The sequence below is a fragment of the Artemia sp. Qi Xiang Cuo genome, chromosome 3, assembly GCF_049724085.1.
Source record: "Artemia sp. Qi Xiang Cuo chromosome 3, ASM4972408v1, whole genome shotgun sequence".
NCBI classification, from domain to species: domain Eukaryota; kingdom Metazoa; phylum Arthropoda; class Branchiopoda; order Anostraca; family Artemiidae; genus Artemia; species Artemia sp. Qi Xiang Cuo.
Window position 1 is genome coordinate 25,851,795 of NC_142796.1, and position 20,833 is coordinate 25,872,627.

The 20,833-nt window shown below is 35.0% G+C and overlaps 1 protein-coding gene across 1 annotated transcript in view; it reads left to right on the forward strand.

The window, feature by feature from the left end:
• LOC148953928 (calcium-dependent secretion activator-like) overlaps positions 1 to 20,833 on the forward strand; it is a 97,486-nt gene that overhangs the window by 21,950 nt on the left and 54,703 nt on the right. Inside the window, exon 3 of the mRNA XM_089086024.1 lies at positions 4,175 to 4,342. Within this exon, the coding sequence (XP_088942150.1) occupies positions 4,175 to 4,342 (168 nt within the window). The remainder of the gene's footprint in view (positions 1 to 4,174; positions 4,343 to 20,833) is intronic.

Genomic DNA, 20,833 nt, shown 5'->3' on the forward strand with positions numbered 1-20,833 from the left:
TTTGATGGGTACGACTAAACTTGATGAAACTTATATATTTGAAATCAGCATTAAAGTCCGATTCTTTTGATGTATCTATTTGTATCAAAATACCGTGCTCTAGAGTTTCGGTTACCATTGAGCCGGGTCCCAATAACCAATACTATATGTTAACATTGGGTAAAGTTCATAACTTTCAGCCCTCCCCCGGGGGGCTTCAAGGGATTAAGTCATCCTAAAAGACATAGTTATAATATTTTCGACCATGCTGAACAAAATGGCTATCTCAAAATTTTGATCAGGTGACTTTGGGGAAAAATGAGCATGGGAGGGGGCCTAGTTGCCCTCCATTTTTTTTCACTTAAAAATAGCACTAGAACTTTTAATTTCCGTTCCAATGAGTCTTCCCACGATATTCTAGGACCACTGGGTCGACACGATCACCCTGGGAAAAAAAACAAATAAACACGCATCCGTGATCTTTCTTCTGGCAAAAAATGGAAAATTCAACTTTTTTGTAGATAGGAGCTTGAAACCTCTACAGTAGGGTTCTATGATACGCTGAATATGATGGTGTGATTTTCATTAAAGTTCTATAACTTTTAGGGGGTCTTTCCCCCGTTTTTCGAAAATTAGCCAAATTTTCTCAAGCGCGTAACTTTTGATACGTAAGATTAAACTTGATGAAACTTATATATTTGAAATCAGAATTAAAATCTGATTCTTTTGATGTATCTATTGGTATCAAAATTCCGTTTTTTAGAGTTTCGATTACCATTGAGCCGGGTCGCTCATTACTTACAGTTCGTTACCACGAACTGTTTGAAAGGCAGTGTGGTTTGAGAAATCCTTGGCGCTTATTCAACATGAGCTTCACAATGCATTTACAGTGAATGAGACGAGTATACAAATAGAGAGCCTTAGAAACGTGACTTATTTCGCTAATCAATGAATATATAGGGCTGCAATAAAGGAAAGCTGTTTTGGAGAATAATCAATAAGGAAATTGATATAAATTAAGTTTTCCTTTCAAGTTGCATAATAAGATAGAAAGTTGAGTTTCTATTAGTAGCAAATTCACTTTATGGCTTTTATTCGCTTTATAGGGAACTGTCATGTAATATATCCGGAAATAAAGAAAGTATAAAACTATGGAAAAGCCTTTCAGGATAAAGGCGTAATTACAATATAATGAGTTTTTTACAGTTGGTGTTAACTGTTTACTAAGAGTTAAAATATAAAAGACCCATTCAAATTTTCTTTGCGAGATATTAGCTAGCAAAAACGTTGTTTTTGTAGTGTTTGTATAATCACTTTGGAATTTATGTGTAGAGTTTGTTCATTCCGGAAATCTGAAAGAAATTAGATTTGTTATTATGTGAATGTCGTGAAAACTAATTTTTGGAAAAATGATGTCATTTCGGATGTGTCGATTAAACTGTTGGCTTGTGGGTATTTGTGCATCCATGGATTTACTAAAAAATTTAGCCTGTGAGTGAAGGAGGTAGCTCTGGTGCAAAATATCAGAACATGTTTTCTTTAAAACCTGGTTACTTCTGCATTTTTATTTTTAATACGCTCTAATTGTCGTTTTGGCATATCTTTTAACCCCCCGTGTCTTTGCTCTTCATTTTCTTTTTTGACACGTTTTTGGATTTGATCACTTCGGTCAATCTAGCAATGGCCTTTGCTTTAGCTATTCGTATTGGTGTTGTCGCAATTGATGATCCAGGTTGTCGAATTTCACATCTCATCACGTTTGATAGTTCAGGTGTTGGTTCCAAAGAATCATCATTTATAGTAACTGCAACTGCATATTTTAGTTTTTTGGGCTTTCCAACAAGCATTATATTATATAAATAACTGTTGCGTTGGAGACTCAACAGTCTATATTTGCCTATATGCCCTTATGCTCTAAAACAAGAAAAGCTAAATAAAAAAATAAAGTAAGTGTTCGAGAGCCAAATTGTTTGATTTTGTCTTCTTTTTTTACTAGTTCTTGTTTTCAGGGAGTGTCCCCATGAACGAACAAAGTCAAAGATAAACATATTGTTTTGACCCGAAAATCACATAAAAATTGGAAAAAAAATGTCGTGTAAATGCATATTAGAAGGTTGATACATGTAAATCCTTGAACACTTAGTCCTCGGGAAACTGCTTCTTGAAACATCAGAGTTTTTCAGGAAAAAAGTTGATCAGATGTAAGGTAATTTGAGAGGACAACCAGCAATAAATTATTCGCTTTTTTACTAACCCATGGGTACTTAAAGGAAATTATAGGCCAAGAAAAATATAGCATCTTTACTTGGCGTTTAAAGTGACATTAAAATTTATAAGCGAGAAATTTTCGGTTTAAATGCGCGTTTTGGTCTGAAGTTTTGGTTTCTCCTCGAACGACACTTCTTTGTTGGTTTAAGATACTTTAAACCAAGGCTGTATCCAGGGGGGTAGGGGGTTTGACCTTTCCCCCCTGAAATGTTTGTCTGACTTATAAAAACATAAAAAAATGGATGTAAAAAAATTTCTTATGTGTTTTTGTGTCCCCCCTCCCACGAAAAAATCTTTGCTTGAAATCCCCCCCGAAGAAAAAAATCCTGGTTGCGGCCCTTCTGTAAACATTAGGTATTTTTGAACGATGTTTCAGGAGAAACCAGACTTGTTTTTCCATCGTATGTGACCAGTATGATGTAGCTAGTTCAATAAAAAGGTATGACTTCACTATATAAACCAACATGAAACCGTGTGCGTATGCCAGCTATAAAATATACATGACAATCTTGGCATGCATAAAAAGTCATAAAAACGCATAAAACGCAGTATCGGCATGTAATTATTACCGTGACTGATATACTGTGTTTGTGTTTTGTGTGTCTTTTATTGATTATATTAACTTCCTTCATCCTTCCATAAAAGGGTGTTAGTTCACAAAAATGGGGGGAAGGGCAAAATGTAATATCAACTTCCTTACTCCTTCTATACATGGGTGCAAATGCAAAAAAAAATGTAGGGGAGTGCAAAATATATATTTTATTTTTAATAAAGGGGGAGTAACATAGTTGTTTTAATGATAATACCAAAAAGCAATTTTTTCAAATCTAAGGGGATGAGGGAAAAATCTAGGGGGAGGACAAAGCCCCACGACTCCCCCAATTGACGCACCAGTTTCTATAACTCAATATCCAGCATTTGCAACCTCTTCTTTACCTGTTTTATTGTTCGCCACGTGGAATAGCCTTCCGGATGGTATTAGTGGTTTTGGGACGTTTTCTCATGTAAATCAGAACATAAAAAGCTACTTATTAATCATGCCACAGGATGAAAGCAAGTTGCTGATGAATCTCATGGGTCAATTTATTTTTTTTTTTTTTTTTTTTTTTTATTTCTAGTTTAAATTAATTTAAACATTGGGCGCAACAGTTAACCTTATAGCAACGATTTGTTCTTTGATCTCTTTCACTATATGAACTGGTGAAATCAAAGATGTTTGATATTGTTTTTATCTGTGTATCCGAAAAATAGACAACTTCTTAAATCAAAAGGAAGAAAACGTCTTGGCTTTTTGTGTGTTTCAACTAAATCTAAATCTTTTTATATAACAGGTCTGTTGAGAACGATTTGATTAAGACTAGAAGAGCAAGAAATCCAGAAATGGTAGTGTGAACTAGGTTTATCCACGAGTTCATTTATATACAGGCAAGTCAATTCTAGATAAGGAATGAAATTTTATTTTAAGTTTAATATTTAGGTTAAATTTATAAAGGATTTGGATCTCTTGAAAGCAAATTGTCTGCTAGTGAGGTAAGCAACTTCGATATTTAGAGGAACTACTGAAGAAAAGAAACATTGCCCGTCCTGCGATGCAAAGGGAGATGGATTGGGTAATTTTCTCCCGAGGTACCGCTAACTATCAAAAATTAGGATCAATTGGCTGGGAGAAAATTTTGATGAGCTACTTCTTGGCATTCTTACATCAAACGATTGTTATGGTGGGAAATTTTGTGTTGAAGGCAGTAGAGGTGTGGCGCAAACGTCCCAATTAGAAGTACATAGTATTTAGTTTCGATTTCAGTGTTATTATAGTTAGATGTATTTAATCACGACTTTTGTATATGGGCCTTAGGTTCTCCAACACAAATTATATTATATTATTATTTAATAATATTATATATTATATAATGATAATGTTATTATATAGGAGAGGCAAGAACGAGAAGAAGAGGAGAGGAAAAGGCGAATCCAGTTGTACGTGTTTGTCTCTCGATGCGTTGCATATCCATTCAATGCGAAGCAAGCAACTGATATGACGAGGAGACAGACGAAGGTTACCAAGCAACAGTTGGACACACTTCAGAATCGCTTCCAAGTGAGTTTTAATTTTGAAGCTAGATTAAGACTTTACATAGGTTAAGGCTATGAGAGAACATTTATAAATTTAAAAGACTGATTCATTGGTTGTTAATTATTGTTTTGTGCAAGGCTGTGCCACTCTTATTTTCTTTGATGGTATTTTCATTCTCTTCTAATTATTTCTCGTTATCTTTTTTTTCGTTGTTTTTTTTTTTTTACAAAAAAAAACTTGTTAAGGCTACTCACTCTTGTGCGTAGCCTTAACGAGTTCGATTCATGGGGGCTAATATTTTTGTATATTTATTAAAAATAAAATTCTTGTTTTTATTACTGTTATGATAGAATAATCACTTCTTTGCATTCCTAGAGAAGATCTTTTATATTGAAGTAATTATTTTTCTTAGTTTTATTTTATGGACTACTTGAAGGCTTGTTCCTCATAAAATAGTCTTGCCAATATTTGAAGATTTAGTTTTTAAAAAGGAGATCTACTGAGGACTAGCAGTGTAATAAAGGTATGATTGTGCAGTGTAAATAGTCAAATAAAGGCCAACTTAGTGGATAGATAGACAGCCAAAGAGACTTAATACAATTAAAAAACTTTATAAAAAAATTGCACTTGAGCACTAATTATAAATTTCAAGTGCATATTTTTTCCCCTCAGGGTTAACGCTCCGTCCTAAAGTGATCTCAATTCTTTCATTACATGGGTTTTTGTAGATTCCATAATACCCTGGAAGTAACAGGTCCATAATTTCTTCTCAAAGACTGAAGCTCTCGATATGCGAAATAATGGTCTCTTACATTAGCATGTTTGCTAGATTTCTTGGTTTCATAGTGTATACAGACTTCTTAGTTAAACTAGTTGTACTTTAACTAAGTTTTAGGACCTAATCTTGGACCTTGAATCATACAAAAGTTATAAATTCGGTAAGGTTGGAAGCAAACAGTGGTGCCATATGTAACATCCGGCTCCCTCTCTCCGTGAAAGTTTTTAGGCTGAAAAGTAGGCATGCTACCAAGACCGTACCCATTGGGATAGGGGGTTTGAACCTCCTCCCCTCCCCCTGAAATGTTTTTCCGACTCGTAAAAACGTAACAAAAGTGAATATAAACAAATTTTTTATACGTTTTTTAAAGTTTTTCGTACCCCCCCCCCCCAAAAAAAAAGTCCTTAGTAATCCACTCCCCCCACGAAAACATCCTGGATAAAGCTCTGCATATTACACTTTGTTGGAGACGGAATCAGGCAGGTTTAATTTACATTAGTGAAGGAACAAAGCGGGCCCAGGGCCTCTCCAATACCTCTGATAATCTTACTGCTAGGTTTTTCACAGAAATTCAAACATGTTGTAACCTGTGTGAAATATGTCTGGATTATTAGAGGTAAAAATAAGGCCTTTTACCCTCCAAGACCACTTTCAAGTGACAATGACAAAGATTGAAGAGCAACTAACGCCCCTCTCATGTCCGCCATTTCCCCAAACACATCCAATCAAAATTTTGAGATAGCTATTTTGTTTAACGTAGTTGAAAGTTCTGACAGCCCCCTCATAGCCCTCATGGCCAGGGTTTTCATTTATGCCCTGAGGGCATATAAGGTGTTTATAGAAGGCGTTGTCTTAGAAACTCAAAAAGGGATCATTCGATTGGAAATTGAAACGGCTTGTACCCTTTTTAACACTCTAAAGTGATTGGAAGGCTTGACCAGGGCAGGACACTTCGTATCGAAAGAGTTGTCGTAGGAACTTCGAAAAGGGCTCATTCGATTCAAAATAGAAAGGGCTAATGCTCTTTTGAATAGTCAAAAATGATTGGAGGGCAACTAACCCCCCTCCCACGCCCATCCTCCCATTTGCCCATTATGTTTAAAAACTAAATGTTGCCTTAAGATTAAATCAAAATGCACTGTGTTAATATTAATTCTCAATAAGGCACCTCAGCAGTATCCTAAGAGCGACTGAGGGTATTATGTTCAAGCTTTCAGGGCTACTTCTGCTCTTAAAATGTAAAAAGTCAAAATAGCGTAAGTGTATCCAAGCTATCATAGAACGTAAACAGATTTTTTTGCGAATGGTATCAAGTTTTCTATTTCAGGTCAACTAGAGGAGGTATGAAACTAAATTAAACACTAATAATTGTGTCCAGATTTTTAAAAGGGTGTACGTTGTTAAAAGTCACTGAAAATTTTTCTCCAGCATACAAATAGCAGGCCAAACTATAAAGTCTTAAAAATACGAAAACATTTAAAGTATTTCTTTCTTTTTCCCTGAAAAGACTATGTCAATACAAAACGACCAGAAATTAATTAAAAAAAACTTTTTCCACAAAATAAGTTTTTCAAAGAAAACTAAAGAACTCTATTAAACCAAAAATAAGCAAAATAAAAATAAAATAATCTATCAAGCGTGAAACTGCCTCAAATCAGCATCGATAAATAAATGGAACCCAAACCGAACAGAAATTACAATAAATAACCGAGTCAAACTCAAAACGAGCAGAAATTAACATGAGTAGGGCTCAAAACCCCTATACCTTCCCAAGACCAGAATATAATTTGCACTTAAATGAAAATAAAACAAATGAATGTGCATTGTCAGTTTAATATACATATATTGATATTTAGTAACCAAAATGTTAATATTATTTGATTTATTAAAGTAATAAAAGTAAAAACATTTATATTTTTTTCAGTTAAGTGCTAATTATGTTCTGGACTTGGGAAGGCATAGGGATTTTGAGCCCTACTCAAGTTAATTTCTCCTCATTTTGAGTTTGTCTCGGTTATTTATTGTAATTTCTGTTGGTTTTGGGTTTTATTTATTTATGACTGCTGATTTGTGGTAGTTTCACGCTTGATATATTATTTTTTTTTTTGCTCATTTTGGTTTAATAGAGTTCTTTACTTTTCTTTGAAAAACTTATTTTGTGGAAATTTTTTTTAATTAATTCTAGAAATAAGTTGCAGCTAGTACCGTGAATTCACCTGCAAATATAAATAATAAAAAAAAGACTCGTCGCAGCAAACGCCACCGCCATCTCAGGCCAACACAGCGCTAGACCGTGTAACCTTTCTAAGCTATGTTTACCTCGAAGGTCACCACTCCTCAAGGAAGAAGGTCTTGGTAACGGACAGATTTGAATTGCTATCCTGAATATTTTCAGGTGCAGTTTAATCCATTTTACTGTAACCTGGGATATCTATAACAGTAAAATAAAATAAATTAAGGCCAACTATGCTAACAAAACACGCTCAATCGATGTGCCTGAGTTGATAAATTTTATAATTCTTGGTTGTGTATATGGAGATCCCTAGAAGTAACAGTGATGGGAAACGCAAAGTCGATCCTTGAAGTAAAAGACTTCAGGAATTGAAGTTATTTGTAATGGAAGGCCTAGTACGGATAAAATTAGGAGTTACTTCAATTGTCAAGGTAAACCACTACAAAACACTACTGATATAATCCAACTCTTGCATTTCAATGAAAGAAAGTCAAAATGAACTTTGAAAAATCAAGAAAATGTAACTGCGACAAGGTAAACCACGACAAAACACTACTGAAATATTCTAAATCTTGCATTTCAACGAAAGAAACTCAAAATGAACTTTGAAAAATCAAGAGAATGTAACTTTGACAAGGTAAACCACGAAAAAACACTACTGAAATAATCCAACTCTTGCATTTCAATGAAAGAAATCCAAAATGAACTTTGAAAAATCAATATAATGTAACTGTGACAAGGTAAACCATGAAAAAACACTACTGAAATATTCCAACTCTTGCATTTCAACGAAAAAAATCCAAAATGAACTTTGAAAAATCAAGAGAATGTAACTGTGACAATGTAAAGCACGACAAAATACTACTGAAATAATTCAACTCTTGCATTTCAACGAGATAAATCCAAAATGAACTTTGAAAAATCAAGAGAATGTAACTGTGACAATGTAAACCACGACAAAACACTAGTGAAATATTCCAACTCTTGCATTTCAATGAAAGAAATCCAAACTGAACTTTGAAAAATCAAGAGAATGTAACTGTGACACGGTAAACCGTAACATAACACTACTGAAATATTCCAACTCTTGTATTTCAATGAAAGAAATCAAAAATGAACTTTGAAAAATCAAGAAAATGTAAGTGTGAGAAGGTAAACCATAACAAAACACTACTGAAATATTCCAACTCTTGCATTTCAATGAAAGAAATTTAAAATGAACTTTAAAAAATCTATAGAATGTAAGTGTGACAAGGTAAACCACAACAAAACACTACTAAAATATCCCAACTCTTGCATTTCAATGAAAGAAATCCAAGATGAACTTTGGAAAATCATGAGAATGCAACAGTGACATGGTAAACCATGGTAAAACACTACTGAAATAATCCCACTCTTGCATTTCAACGAAAGAAATCCAAAATGAACTTTGAAAAATCAAGAGAATGTAACTGTGACATGGTAAACCATGGCAAAACGCTACTGAAATATTCCAACTATTGCACTTCAGGGAATGAAATCCAAAATGAACTTTGAAAAATCAAGAGAATGTAACTGTGACAAGGTAAACCATGACAAAACACTACTGAAATATTCCAACTCTTGCATTTCAACGAAAGAAAACCAAAATGAACTTTTAAAAATCAAGAAAATGTAACTGTGACAAGGGAAACCGCAAAAAAACACTAGTGAAATATTCCAACTCTTGCATTTCAACTAAAGAAATTCAAAATGAACTTTGAAAAATCATGAAAATGTAACTCTAACAAGGTAAACCACGACAAAACACTACTGAAATATTCCAACTCTTGCATTTCAATAAACTAAATATTCCAACTCTTGCATTTCATTGAAAGAAATCCAAAATGAACTTTGAAAAATCAAGGAAATGTAAGTGTGACAAGGTAAACCATAGGAAAACACTAATGAAATATTCCAACTCTTGCATTTCAATGAAAGAAATCCAAAATGAACTTTGAAAAATCTATAGAATGTAAGTGTGACAAGGTAAACCACGACAAAACACTACTAAAATATTCCAACTCTTGCATTTCAATGAAAGAAATCCAAAATGAACTTTGAAAAATCTATAGAATGTAAGTGTGACAAGGTAAACCCTGACAAAACACTATTTAAATATTCCAACTCTTGCATTTCAATGAAAGAAATCAAAAATGAACTTTGAAAAATCAAGAGAATGTAACTGTGACAAGGTAAACCCCAGCAAAACAGTACTGAAATATTCCAACTCTTGCATTTCAATGAAAGAAATCCAAAATGAACTTTGAAAAATCTATAGAATGTAAGTGTGACAAGGTAAACCACGACAAAACACTACTAAAATATCCCAACTCTTGCATTTCATTGAAAGAAATCCAAAATTAACTTTGAAAAATCATGAGAATGTAACTGTGACATGGTAAACCATGGCAAAACACTACTGAAATAATCCCACTCTTGTATTTCAAAGAAAGAAATCCAAAATGAACTTTGAAAAATCAAGAAAATGGAACTGTGACATGGTAAACCATGGCAAAACGCTACTGAAATATTCCAACTGTTGCATTTCAAGGAATGAAATCCAAAATGAACTTTGAAAAATCAAGAGAATGTAACTGTGATAAGGTAAACCATGACAAAACACTACTGAAATATTCCAAAAGAAAACCGAAATGAACTTTTAAAAACCAAGAAAATGTAACTGTGACAAGGTAAACAACAACAAAACACTAGTGAAATATTCCAACTCATGCATTTCAACGAAAGAAATTCAAAATGAACTTTGAAAAATCATGAAAATGTAACTCTAACAAGGTAAACCACGACAAAGCACTTGTGAAATAGTCCAACTCTTGCATTTCAATAAAAGAAATTTAAAATGAACTTTGATAAATCAAGAAAATGTAACTGTGATAAGGTAAACCACAACAAAACACTACTAAAATATTCCAACTCTTGCATTTCAATGAAATAAATCCAAAATGAACATTGAAAAACCATGAAAATGTAACTCTAACAAGGTAAACCACGACAAAACACTACTGAAATATTCCAACTCTTGCATTTCAATAAAAGAAATTCAAAATGAACTTTGATAAATCAAGAAAATGTAACTGTGATATGGTAAAGCACAACAAAACACTACTGAAATATTCCCACTCTTGCATTTCAACGATAGAAATTCAAACTGAAGATTTGAAAAATCAAGATAATATAACTGTGACAAGGTAAACCATGACATAACACTACTGAAATATTCCAACTCTTGCATTTCAACGTGATAAATCCAAATGAACTTTGAAAAATCAAGAGAATGTAACTGTGACAAGGTAAACCATAACAAAGCACTACTGAAATATTCCAACTCTTGCATTTCAATGAAAGAAATCCAAAATGAACTTTGAAATATCAAGAAAATGTAAGTGTGACATGGTAAACCACAACAAAACACTACTGAAATATTCCAACTCTTGCATCTCAATGAAAGAAATTCAAATGAGTTTTGAAAAATCAAGAGAATGTAACTGTGACAAGGTAAACCAACAACAAAACACTACTGAAATTTTCCAGCTCTTGCATTTCAACGATAGAAATTCAAATGAACTATGAAAATCAAGAGAATGTAACTGTGATAAGGTAAACCCTACCAAAACACAACTGCAATATGCCAACTCTTGCATTTCAATGAAAGAAACTCAAAATGAACTTTGAAAAATCAAGAGAATGTAACTGTTACATGGTAAACCACGATAAAACACTACTGAAATAATCCCACTCTTGCATTTCAATGAAAGAAATCCAAAATGAACTTTGAAAAATCAAGAGAATGTAACTGTGACAAGGTAAACCATGACAAAACACTACTGAAATATTCCAACTCTTGCACTTCAATGAAAGAAAACCGATATGAACTTTTAAAAATCAAGAAAATGTAACTGTGACAAGGTAAACCACAACAAAACAATAGTGAAATATTCCAACTCTTGCATTTCAATGAAAGAAATTCAAAATGAACTTTGAAAAATCGTGAAAATGTAACTCTAACAAGGTAAACCACGACAAAACACTACTGAAATATTCCAACTCTTGCATTTCAATAAAAGAAATTCAAAATGAACTTTGACAAATCAAGAAAATGTAACTGTGATAAGGTAAACCATAACAAAACACTCAAAATGAAATTTGAAAAATCAAAAATCAAAATTCAAAATGAATTTTGAAAAATCAAGGGAATGTAACTGTGACAAGGTAAACCATGACAAAACACTACTGCAATATTCCAACTCTTGCATTTCAACGTGATAAATCCAAAATGAACTTTGAAAAATCAAGAGAATATAACTGTGACATGGTAAACCACGACGAAACACTACTGAAATATTCCAACTCTTGCATTTCAATAAAGGAAATCCAAAATGAACTTTGAAAAATCAAGAAAATGTAACTGTGACAAGGTGAACCATAACGAAACACTACTGAAATATTCCAACTCTTGCATTTCAACGAAATAAATTCAAATGAGCTTTGAAAAATCAAGAGAACGTAACTGTGATAAGTTAAACCAACAACAAAACACTAATGAAATATTCCAGCTCTTGCATTTCAACGATAGAAATTCAAATGAACTATGAAAATCAAGAGAATGTAACTGTGATAAGGTAAACCCCACCAAAACACTACTGCAATATTCCAACTCTTGCATTTCAATGAAAGAAACTCAAAATGAACTTTGAAAAATCACGAAAATGTAACTGTGACATGGTAAACCACGACAAAACACTAGTGAAATAATCCCACTCTTGCATTTCAATGAAAGAAGTTCAAAATGAACTTTGAAAAATCATGAAAATGTAACTCTAACAAGGTAAACCACGACAAAACACTACTGAAATATTCCAACTCTTGCATTTCAATAAAAGAAATTCAAAATGAACTTTGAAAAATCAAGAAAATGTAACTGTGACAAGGTAAACCACGACAAAACGCTACTGAAATATTCCAACTCTTGCATTTCAATAAAAGAAATTCAAAATGAACTTTCATAAATCAAGAAAATGTAACTGTGACAAGGTAAACCATGACCAAACACTACTGAAATAATTCAACTCTTGCATTTCAATGAAAGAAATTCAAAATGTACTTTGAAAAATCAAGAGAATGTAACTGTGATAAGGTAAACCACAACAAAACACTACTGAAATACTCCAACTCTTGCATTTCAATAAAAGAAATTCAAAATGAACTTTGATAAATCAAGAAAATGTAACTGTGATAAGGTAAACCACAGCAAAACACTACTGAAATGTTCCAACTCTTGCATTTCAATGAAAGAAATTCAAAATGAACTTTGAAAAATCAAGAAAATGTAACTGTGACAAGGTAAACCACAACCAAACACTAGTGAAATATTCCAACTCTTGCTTTTCAACGAAAGAAATTCAAAATGAACTTGAAAAATCAGGCCTTTGGGGTGCCAGGGGCCCTTTGGGAGGGGGGAGGGGCCAGGGGAGGGGGTCGTTCTGTGTCTCAATGCACAAAAAATATTAAAAAATGGGGGAGGGAAGGGGAGTAAGGGAGGGGGAGGGGGAGGGGAGGAGGAGGAGGGGAGGGGGAGGGGAAGGTGATGAGGGGGGATGAAGGGAGAGGGGCCCTTTGGAGGCCAAAGGGGGGAGGGGCCCTTTGGGGCCCGGGGGGTCTGGGGGACCCTTGAGGGCCGGGTGGCCCTTTGGGAGCCTGATGGACCTTTGAGGACCTGGGGCTTCCTTCGGGGTTGGAGTAGGGGGATTGGAACCCTTTGGGGTTGGGGTAGAGGACCTCACAACACTGTTCAAATGGAACTTGTGTATTATAACGACCACAGAGACATTTGCCTTGAGCGACAACAACGAATACTGTTTCCCGGAAACTCATATCATTTGCCTCGAACAACAACTGGAAGGAAGTGTCATTAACTTTGCCCGGAAACAACAACAACATTGACCTTGGCATTTGCTGAGAGTGTGCCCAAAACAACAACAACAACATTGACCCCATTAACCACGTGTTCTCTCTAATGACTCTAGCGCGTGTCCAAAACAACAACAACAACATTGACCCCATTAACCACGTGTTCTCCCTAATGACTCTATCGCGTGCCCAAAACAACAACAATAACATTGACCTCATTAACCACGTGTTCCCCTTATGACTCTATCGCGTGCCCAAAACAACAACAACAACATTGACCCCATTAACCAAGTGTTCCCCCTTATGACTCCATCGCGTGCCCAAAACAACAACAACAACATTGACCCCATTAACCACGTGTTCTCCCTAATGACTCTATAGTCCATGAAAGTGACAAAGTTCCTGTTTTTCCATTCTCACTGACAAAATCCATAAAACCATCAAATAAATTGGTCAACACACATAACCATCCATGAATTATGTAAAAAAAGTTATAGGTGGCAGCAGGGTGTTCTCGTCGGAGTTATAGGGTCACCTCTACTGAAACTACCCCCCCCCCCCACAGCCCTCAGGGCAGTGGGTTTTAATTTATGCCCTGGGGGCACATAAGGCTTTCTTTTTATAGAAAGCGTTGTCGAAGAAACTTCAAAAAGGAACACATATTGTATATACAATACTATATTTACATATAGAATTGGTTAATGGGAAGTATAAAGACGTTTCAGGAGTGAATTTTTTTCTGATGTGGGGGTGTCGGAGGAGGAGGTTACGGGGGAGGATCTTTCCATTGAAGATGTTTCCTTGGGGGAAGGGGTATTTCTATGAAGAGGGTACCGGATTTCCCAGAATTATTTAAAAAACAATCGGAAATTAAATAAAAAAACTAGTTTTTTTCAACTGAAAGTAAGGAGCAACATTAAAACTTAAAACAAACAGAAGTTATTACATATATGAAGGGGTTCACCTTCTAGTCAATACCTCGCCCTTTTCACTAAATTTTTTTTAGTACTTTCAAAAGAGCTATCCATTCTATTTAACCTTCCTTTGTGATTCAGGAGTTTGTGGTTCGAACAAAATTCGAACTTTAGCGTAAAGATCAAGGTATCGACTAGGGGGAAAACTCCCTAATATACGTTATAAAACATACGAATATAGAAGTTCGTTACGTAAGTTAATTCGTAAGTTACAACAGAAAAAAATTTCGAGAAAGCTATTTAGCCAAAAAAATAAAGTTAATTTGCAAATTATGTTTTAATTATTCATGTACGTTGAGCCAAAATCAAAGCTGCATTAATTCAAAAACGTTCAGAAACTAAATGAAAAAAACAAGTTTCTTTAACAGAAAGTAAGGAGTGACATTAAAACTTAAAACGAAAAAAAATTATTCCGTATATGAAAGGGGCTGTCCCCTCCTCAATACATCGCTCTTTACGCTAAAGTTTGAATCTGTCACACAACTTGATTTTTTTAAAAAAAAAAAAACATTAGCGCAAAGAACGAAGTATTGAGGAGGGGACAGCCCCTTTCATATAAGGAATAATTTTTGCTCGTTTTAAGTTTTAATGTCACTCCTTACTTTCAGTTAAAAAAAACCTTGTTTTTTTTATTTAATATGAAATAGAATCGAAAGAAAAAGTAAAAAATTTGTCTTTTTAAAATAGCAAATAATTGGAAAGTCACAAATGTACGTGAAAAAAATCTTTCTTGTAATCTTGATTATAATTGTTTTTTTTTTGGTCGTTATTGGTATTTTGACAAAAAAAAACTTAGTTTAGGATACGTATTATAAATATGGCTCTATTCCTATTTATGCTAGTTTATATTTGTTTTAAGCTTGTCTTAGTTATTCACTTTAATTTCGGTTCGTTTTAAGCTTAGTTTATTTATCCATAGTAGTATTCTAAAATTTTAACTAAGACATAGCCAGTTCCAAGCCTGTTTGAGAAAGGAGGAGAGGCCAACGGGGAAGGGAAACCGTCGGTGAAATAAGTTCCCTTGAAACATTCATGAAGAAACGAGTATTCCCAGACATGCTGATGCATGTTACGGTGACATTGTTTCAAGCGAAGCGACCCCAAATCTTCAAAATAGTGGAAAAGCAAACAAGTGAGTGAACTATTATCAGTGAAATGGATCTGCATTAGGATGAATTCCAAGTTTCGGGCTGGAATATGAGATTGGTGAAGCGAGAATCAACAGGATTAGTAATGGTAATGGAGATGAACGAAACCAGGCAGTCTTTCTTTATCTACCGTAGACAAGACTGAACAGAATGTTTGAAGAAACTATACCAGTCCATGATTCTGACAATTCATACTTAATCCTCAACTCTGGTGTGTGGGATTGATCCTGTGACCGTGGAGTCGGCACTATGGTTGGCCGTTGCTTTCAGAAAACTCTTTTTGCATGGGACCCAGTGAATCCTGGAATAGCCAGATTCCAACTGAGAGGAAAACTATCGAACATTTCCAAAGTGATGTCTACGCAGAACTGCTTCAATTTTGCATTGGAAGCCATGACGTAATCCCAATCGAGACTTCCAGATTTCAGTGGGTAATCAGAATTCTCGGGTTGGCACAACTGATCCTAATGTTTGTGATATCGTTGGTCCCTTTAATAATGATCAGTGGTGCTCCAATCAGGACAGACTGCTCTGGTTCACCACATCCCGCAGCCATGTCATTGCTAACACTATGTCCCAACACAAACCTTAGCAAAGAATAACCTGTCACTCTAACAACGGGTTCACAACTACCCAAAAGTTGACCATGTTTTCGTTTTTATCATTTGAGATCACCTATTATCAACTCTCGAGCTTACAGAGAAGCATGTAGAGGATTAAAATCTGGAAGTGATCATACTCTTGTTGGTGTGAAGATATTTTGAATTTAAACACGAGGAAGAAACGATCCCCAAAAAGTAAACTAGATAGGGAGAAATCGAAAATTCAAGCAGTGAAAAAAGTGTTCTGCCTGAGGTCAAAGAGCCAGTTTGCAAGCCTAACGGACTATGATGAAGACCTTACCACTGTGTGGATACAATTCCAAAACACAACTGAATAGGTGGCTGCTGAAGTTTTCTGTTAAGCACCTGCAAAGGTAAAGAAAAATTGTGTCTCAGAGAACACTGTGCAGTTAATTGATGTGAGATGGCAGGCATCAAAACCATCAACCGCAGTTAAAAAGTCACTGCGTAAATAGGGTGAAAACAGCTTGCCTCAGGACCGCTAACAATTTTTGGAAAAAGTTGCCTTAGAAACAAAAAACGCAGCCAAAAAATATGACATGAGAAGACTATATATAACCCAGAAAGGAATAATTCAAAAAAGTCATCTGTCGCTGGCCCTTAAGAAAACTCTCAACTAAACGTAATTCATGACGTACAAGGTAAACGTGATCGCTGGAAGAGTTGCCTCAAATACCTTATTAATATAAATAAAGGTTTGCAAGCTGCGGCGCAGTTGCTTCCGCTAGCAGTAGGAAAACCAAGTTGTGAAATCAACATGGCACTATCTCCAGCATTAGCGATACTGAAAGCAATTAAACTGCTAAATGAAAACAGGTCACATATCGAGGATGATCTCCCTCCTAAGTTCTACGAGGCCTCACCACACGGTGTAGTGGAGCAAATGAACCCCTCTTTAGTGTGATACAGGAATAAAAGACCTTTCCATCTGATTGTAAGGTATCAGTAATAGTTCCAGTATTCAAAAATAAGACAATTATGACTGCTGCAATTACTGAGGGACATCACTAATGAATAAGGTTACCAAAGTATTCATGTTGTTTTCACTCAAAAGGTTCGAGGTAGCATGGAATGAGTGCACTCGTGAAAACCAGTACAGATTTAGAAGAGGGACAGGATGCGCTGATCCGCTTTTCACTTTTCGTATTATTCTATAGTAGTGCGAACGCTTCAGCCTCCCCATAATTAACATATTTTTGGATTTGGATTGCTGCTTTCGGCTCTGTAACCCGCAAAAACTTCTGGAATATTATGATAGAAGATGGTATGCCAATCGAACTAATAGAGCTGTTGAAAGCTTACTATGAATATTGCAACTCGATTATAAGAGTAATAGGCGAAAAAATTAAACCCTTTGATGCGGAAAGCAGTGTAAATCAGCGGTGTATACTATCCCCATTTTTTGTTTAACTCTTGAATGGATCCTAGAAAGAGCACTCTCGGGTTTTGATGGTATTATTATAGGAACGGGCATTAATGTGTCTGACCTGGATTACATGGATGAAATCAACACTTATCGTTCTGATCCAGCAACTGCCGAAGCAAGGCTAAAAGATATAGTTAAAGCGGGTCTTAGAGCTGTTCTCTTCTATTCAGTCAAGACTTCACTATATAAAAATTTTTGATCGCCACTATCTACGAAAAATCCTGAGGCTGTGGTACTCCGACAGACCTATATTGTTTATGTGCGCCTCTACTGCTGTAACATCGAGCCCATCGTCACGATTGTCCAATAGAAAAGACTGCGTTGGCCTAGTCGTCTCCTGAGAAGACCCAATGACTGTATCATAAAACAAGGGCATTTAGCTACATTTTGTGAAACTAATGATGGTGACGAGGAGATCAATTGAAGAATTGGTGAAGGAGTGTCAGAAATAACCTCAACAATATTGGGCAGAATCACTCTTAACTAATGCATCACTCTCAACTAAGTCAACGCTCTTGCATTCAATCTGACTGACAAATCATTTCCTGGAAAATTTGTTGATAAACTTCATTGAAAAATCCGCCAAACTAAGTTTTCAACTCATAATGCAAAAACAACTCATAATTGAAGTTCGTATAAAATTTCATTCATTTTAGTAACAAACTGCTATTTCTCATCGCATCATTGTTATCAACAATTAGTAGCTATATATTAGACTGGTATATAGACATAAAAACACTTACTTCAAAGGGTTACTTAGGCTGCCTTAAATAATATAATCAATAGTGCTGTGTCATAGTGTCAATTAGTTTTAGCACGTTATCACAAGCATAATTTTTAAAGTCATGTCAAGGGTAAATTTTGTTCGTTTTTTTCTGTATAAGTAGTTGAAACGGATTCTTAAAAAACTTCCCAAAGAAAGATTTTCAAAAGAAATTGCTTGTTTATGTGGTACCATTCATGGCGAAGATATCGCCTAAAAATGGTTTTTCCAGAGCGAGGCTCCAGAGCACAAGATCCTTTATCAAAATTAGGAAACTTCTTTGTGATTATGAACTTCTGGTTATGGAAATAGCGGGGTCCAGCCAATTCCACCCCTCACTCCACGAGAAATCCTCCGGAAAATTCCCCTTGGAAAATTTTCCCCTACTACGGAAAATCCCCTCGGGAAAGTCCCCCCTACTGAAAAATCCCCAAATATAAAATTAAGCAGCCAAAGGGTTATTAAGACAAATAAAAAGAACGAAGAAAAGTGCATAATTGTACATTATCTATAACGAAGGAGCAGCGGTGGGTAATTGTGTAGGTGGGGGGATGCAAGACGCCTAAAAGAACCCAAATTGTCTAAATCTCCATGAGCCTTCAGATAAACATAGGAAGGGGTAAGGGGGAGGGGGTGAATTAATACGCCACCTCCTGTTATTTAGGCTAAGCCTGAACACGGGTACTGCAGGGTCATAACCTCCTTCTTATTGTAGAAAAATGTTTCTGACATACATTTTAAATCTTGACTCGAATAAACTAGCTTGCTTCATGTTCATAAAATTGTGTAAGCACGCATCATCTATAATGAAGGAGGAATTGTCGATCATTCTGTTGGTGGGGGGGGAGGCAAATGCTTCAAATATTGAATTTTAACTCCAAAACATCTCACTCTCGTTGAGCCTTCTGATAAGTATAGAAATTGATATCCAATTCCCCTTGGCTTTTTAAATATTTCTCGTCTACAATTTAATTATGAAAGTAAAGAGTAACCCTAAACCCTAAAATGAGCAAATTCCTTTTCTATAGGATGGGGCTGCCCCCTCCTATGCCCCATCGAGGTCATAGAAACTTGGGAGGATGCTCATTTGATCAGAAATTGAGAATTCCAGTGTCTTTTTTAAAAGTCAAAAGTGACCGGAGAGCAACCAACCTGTGTCCTAGAACCCTCTTTGATATTAGGTCCTTTTGTAACTCCTGTAACCCCTTAGGATATCTGATCAGCATTCCGAAAGACTCATTTTGTTAAGAATAGTTGAAAATATTAATAAGTTTGCATTCAAGTATGACATAAACACCATAGCCCCTGAGATAAGGGCCGTAAATTATGCAGAATGTCTATTCTTTTCAGACAAATTTAATAGTAGAAAAGGAAGGGGGGCACGTTTGATCTTGGGAGTCCAGTGGTGTGAAACTTTCAGGGATTATTTTCTTTGTCAAGAAGATCATCAATATTTTGTTGTGGGAGTGGGAGTTGTTAGGTACCCGTAAATAAGCTACGAAATGTCTTTTACTGATAAATTTGAGACTTAAAGCCGTAAATCCTTAGGCAAAGGGGACTAAAGTACAAACAGTTATTCAAAGGATTGGTTCTTTGAAATTGGGCCAAATATGAAACTTTGGGGCAAGGGGACCCCAATGCAGAAGGAAAATAATATATATATATATATATATATATATATATATATATATATATATATATATATATATATATATATATATATATATATATATATATATATATATATATATATATATATATATATATATATATATATATATATATATATATATATATATATATATATATATATATATATATATATATATATATATATATATATATATATATATATATATATATATATATATATATATATATATATATATATATATATATATATATATATATATATATATATATATATATATATATATATACATGGACGCCCATATGGGTGGGCAGGGGGGGGGTTTCAGTAGAGGTGACCCTATAACTCCGACGAGAACACCCTGCTGCCACCTATAACTTTTTTTACATAATTCATGTGATGGTTATGTGTGTTGACCAATTTATTTGATGGTTTTATGGATTTTGTCAGTGAGAATGGAAAAACAGGAACTTTGTCACTTTCATGGACTATAGAGTCATTAGGGAGAACACGTGGTTAATGGGGTCAATGGTCTTGTTGTTGTTTTGGGCACGCGATAGAGTCATTAGGGAGAACACATGGTTAATGGGGTCAATGTTGTTGTTGTTGTTTTGGGCACGCGATAGAGTCATAAGGGGAACACATGGTTAATGGGGTCAATGTTGTTGTTGTTGTTTTGGGCACGCGATAGAGTCATTAGAGAGAACACGTGGTTAATGGGGTCAATGTTGTTGTTGTTGTTTTTGACACGCGATAGAGTCATTAGGGAGAACACGTGGTTAATGGGGTCAATGTTGTTGTTGTTGTTTTGGGCACGCTCTCAGCGAATGCCAAGGTCAATGTTCTTGTTGTTTCCTGGCAAAGTTAATGACACTTCCTTCCAGTTGTTGTTCGAAGCAAATGATATGAGTTTCCGGGAAACAGTATTCGTTGTTGTCGCTCAAGGCAAATGTCTCTGTGGTCGTTATAATAC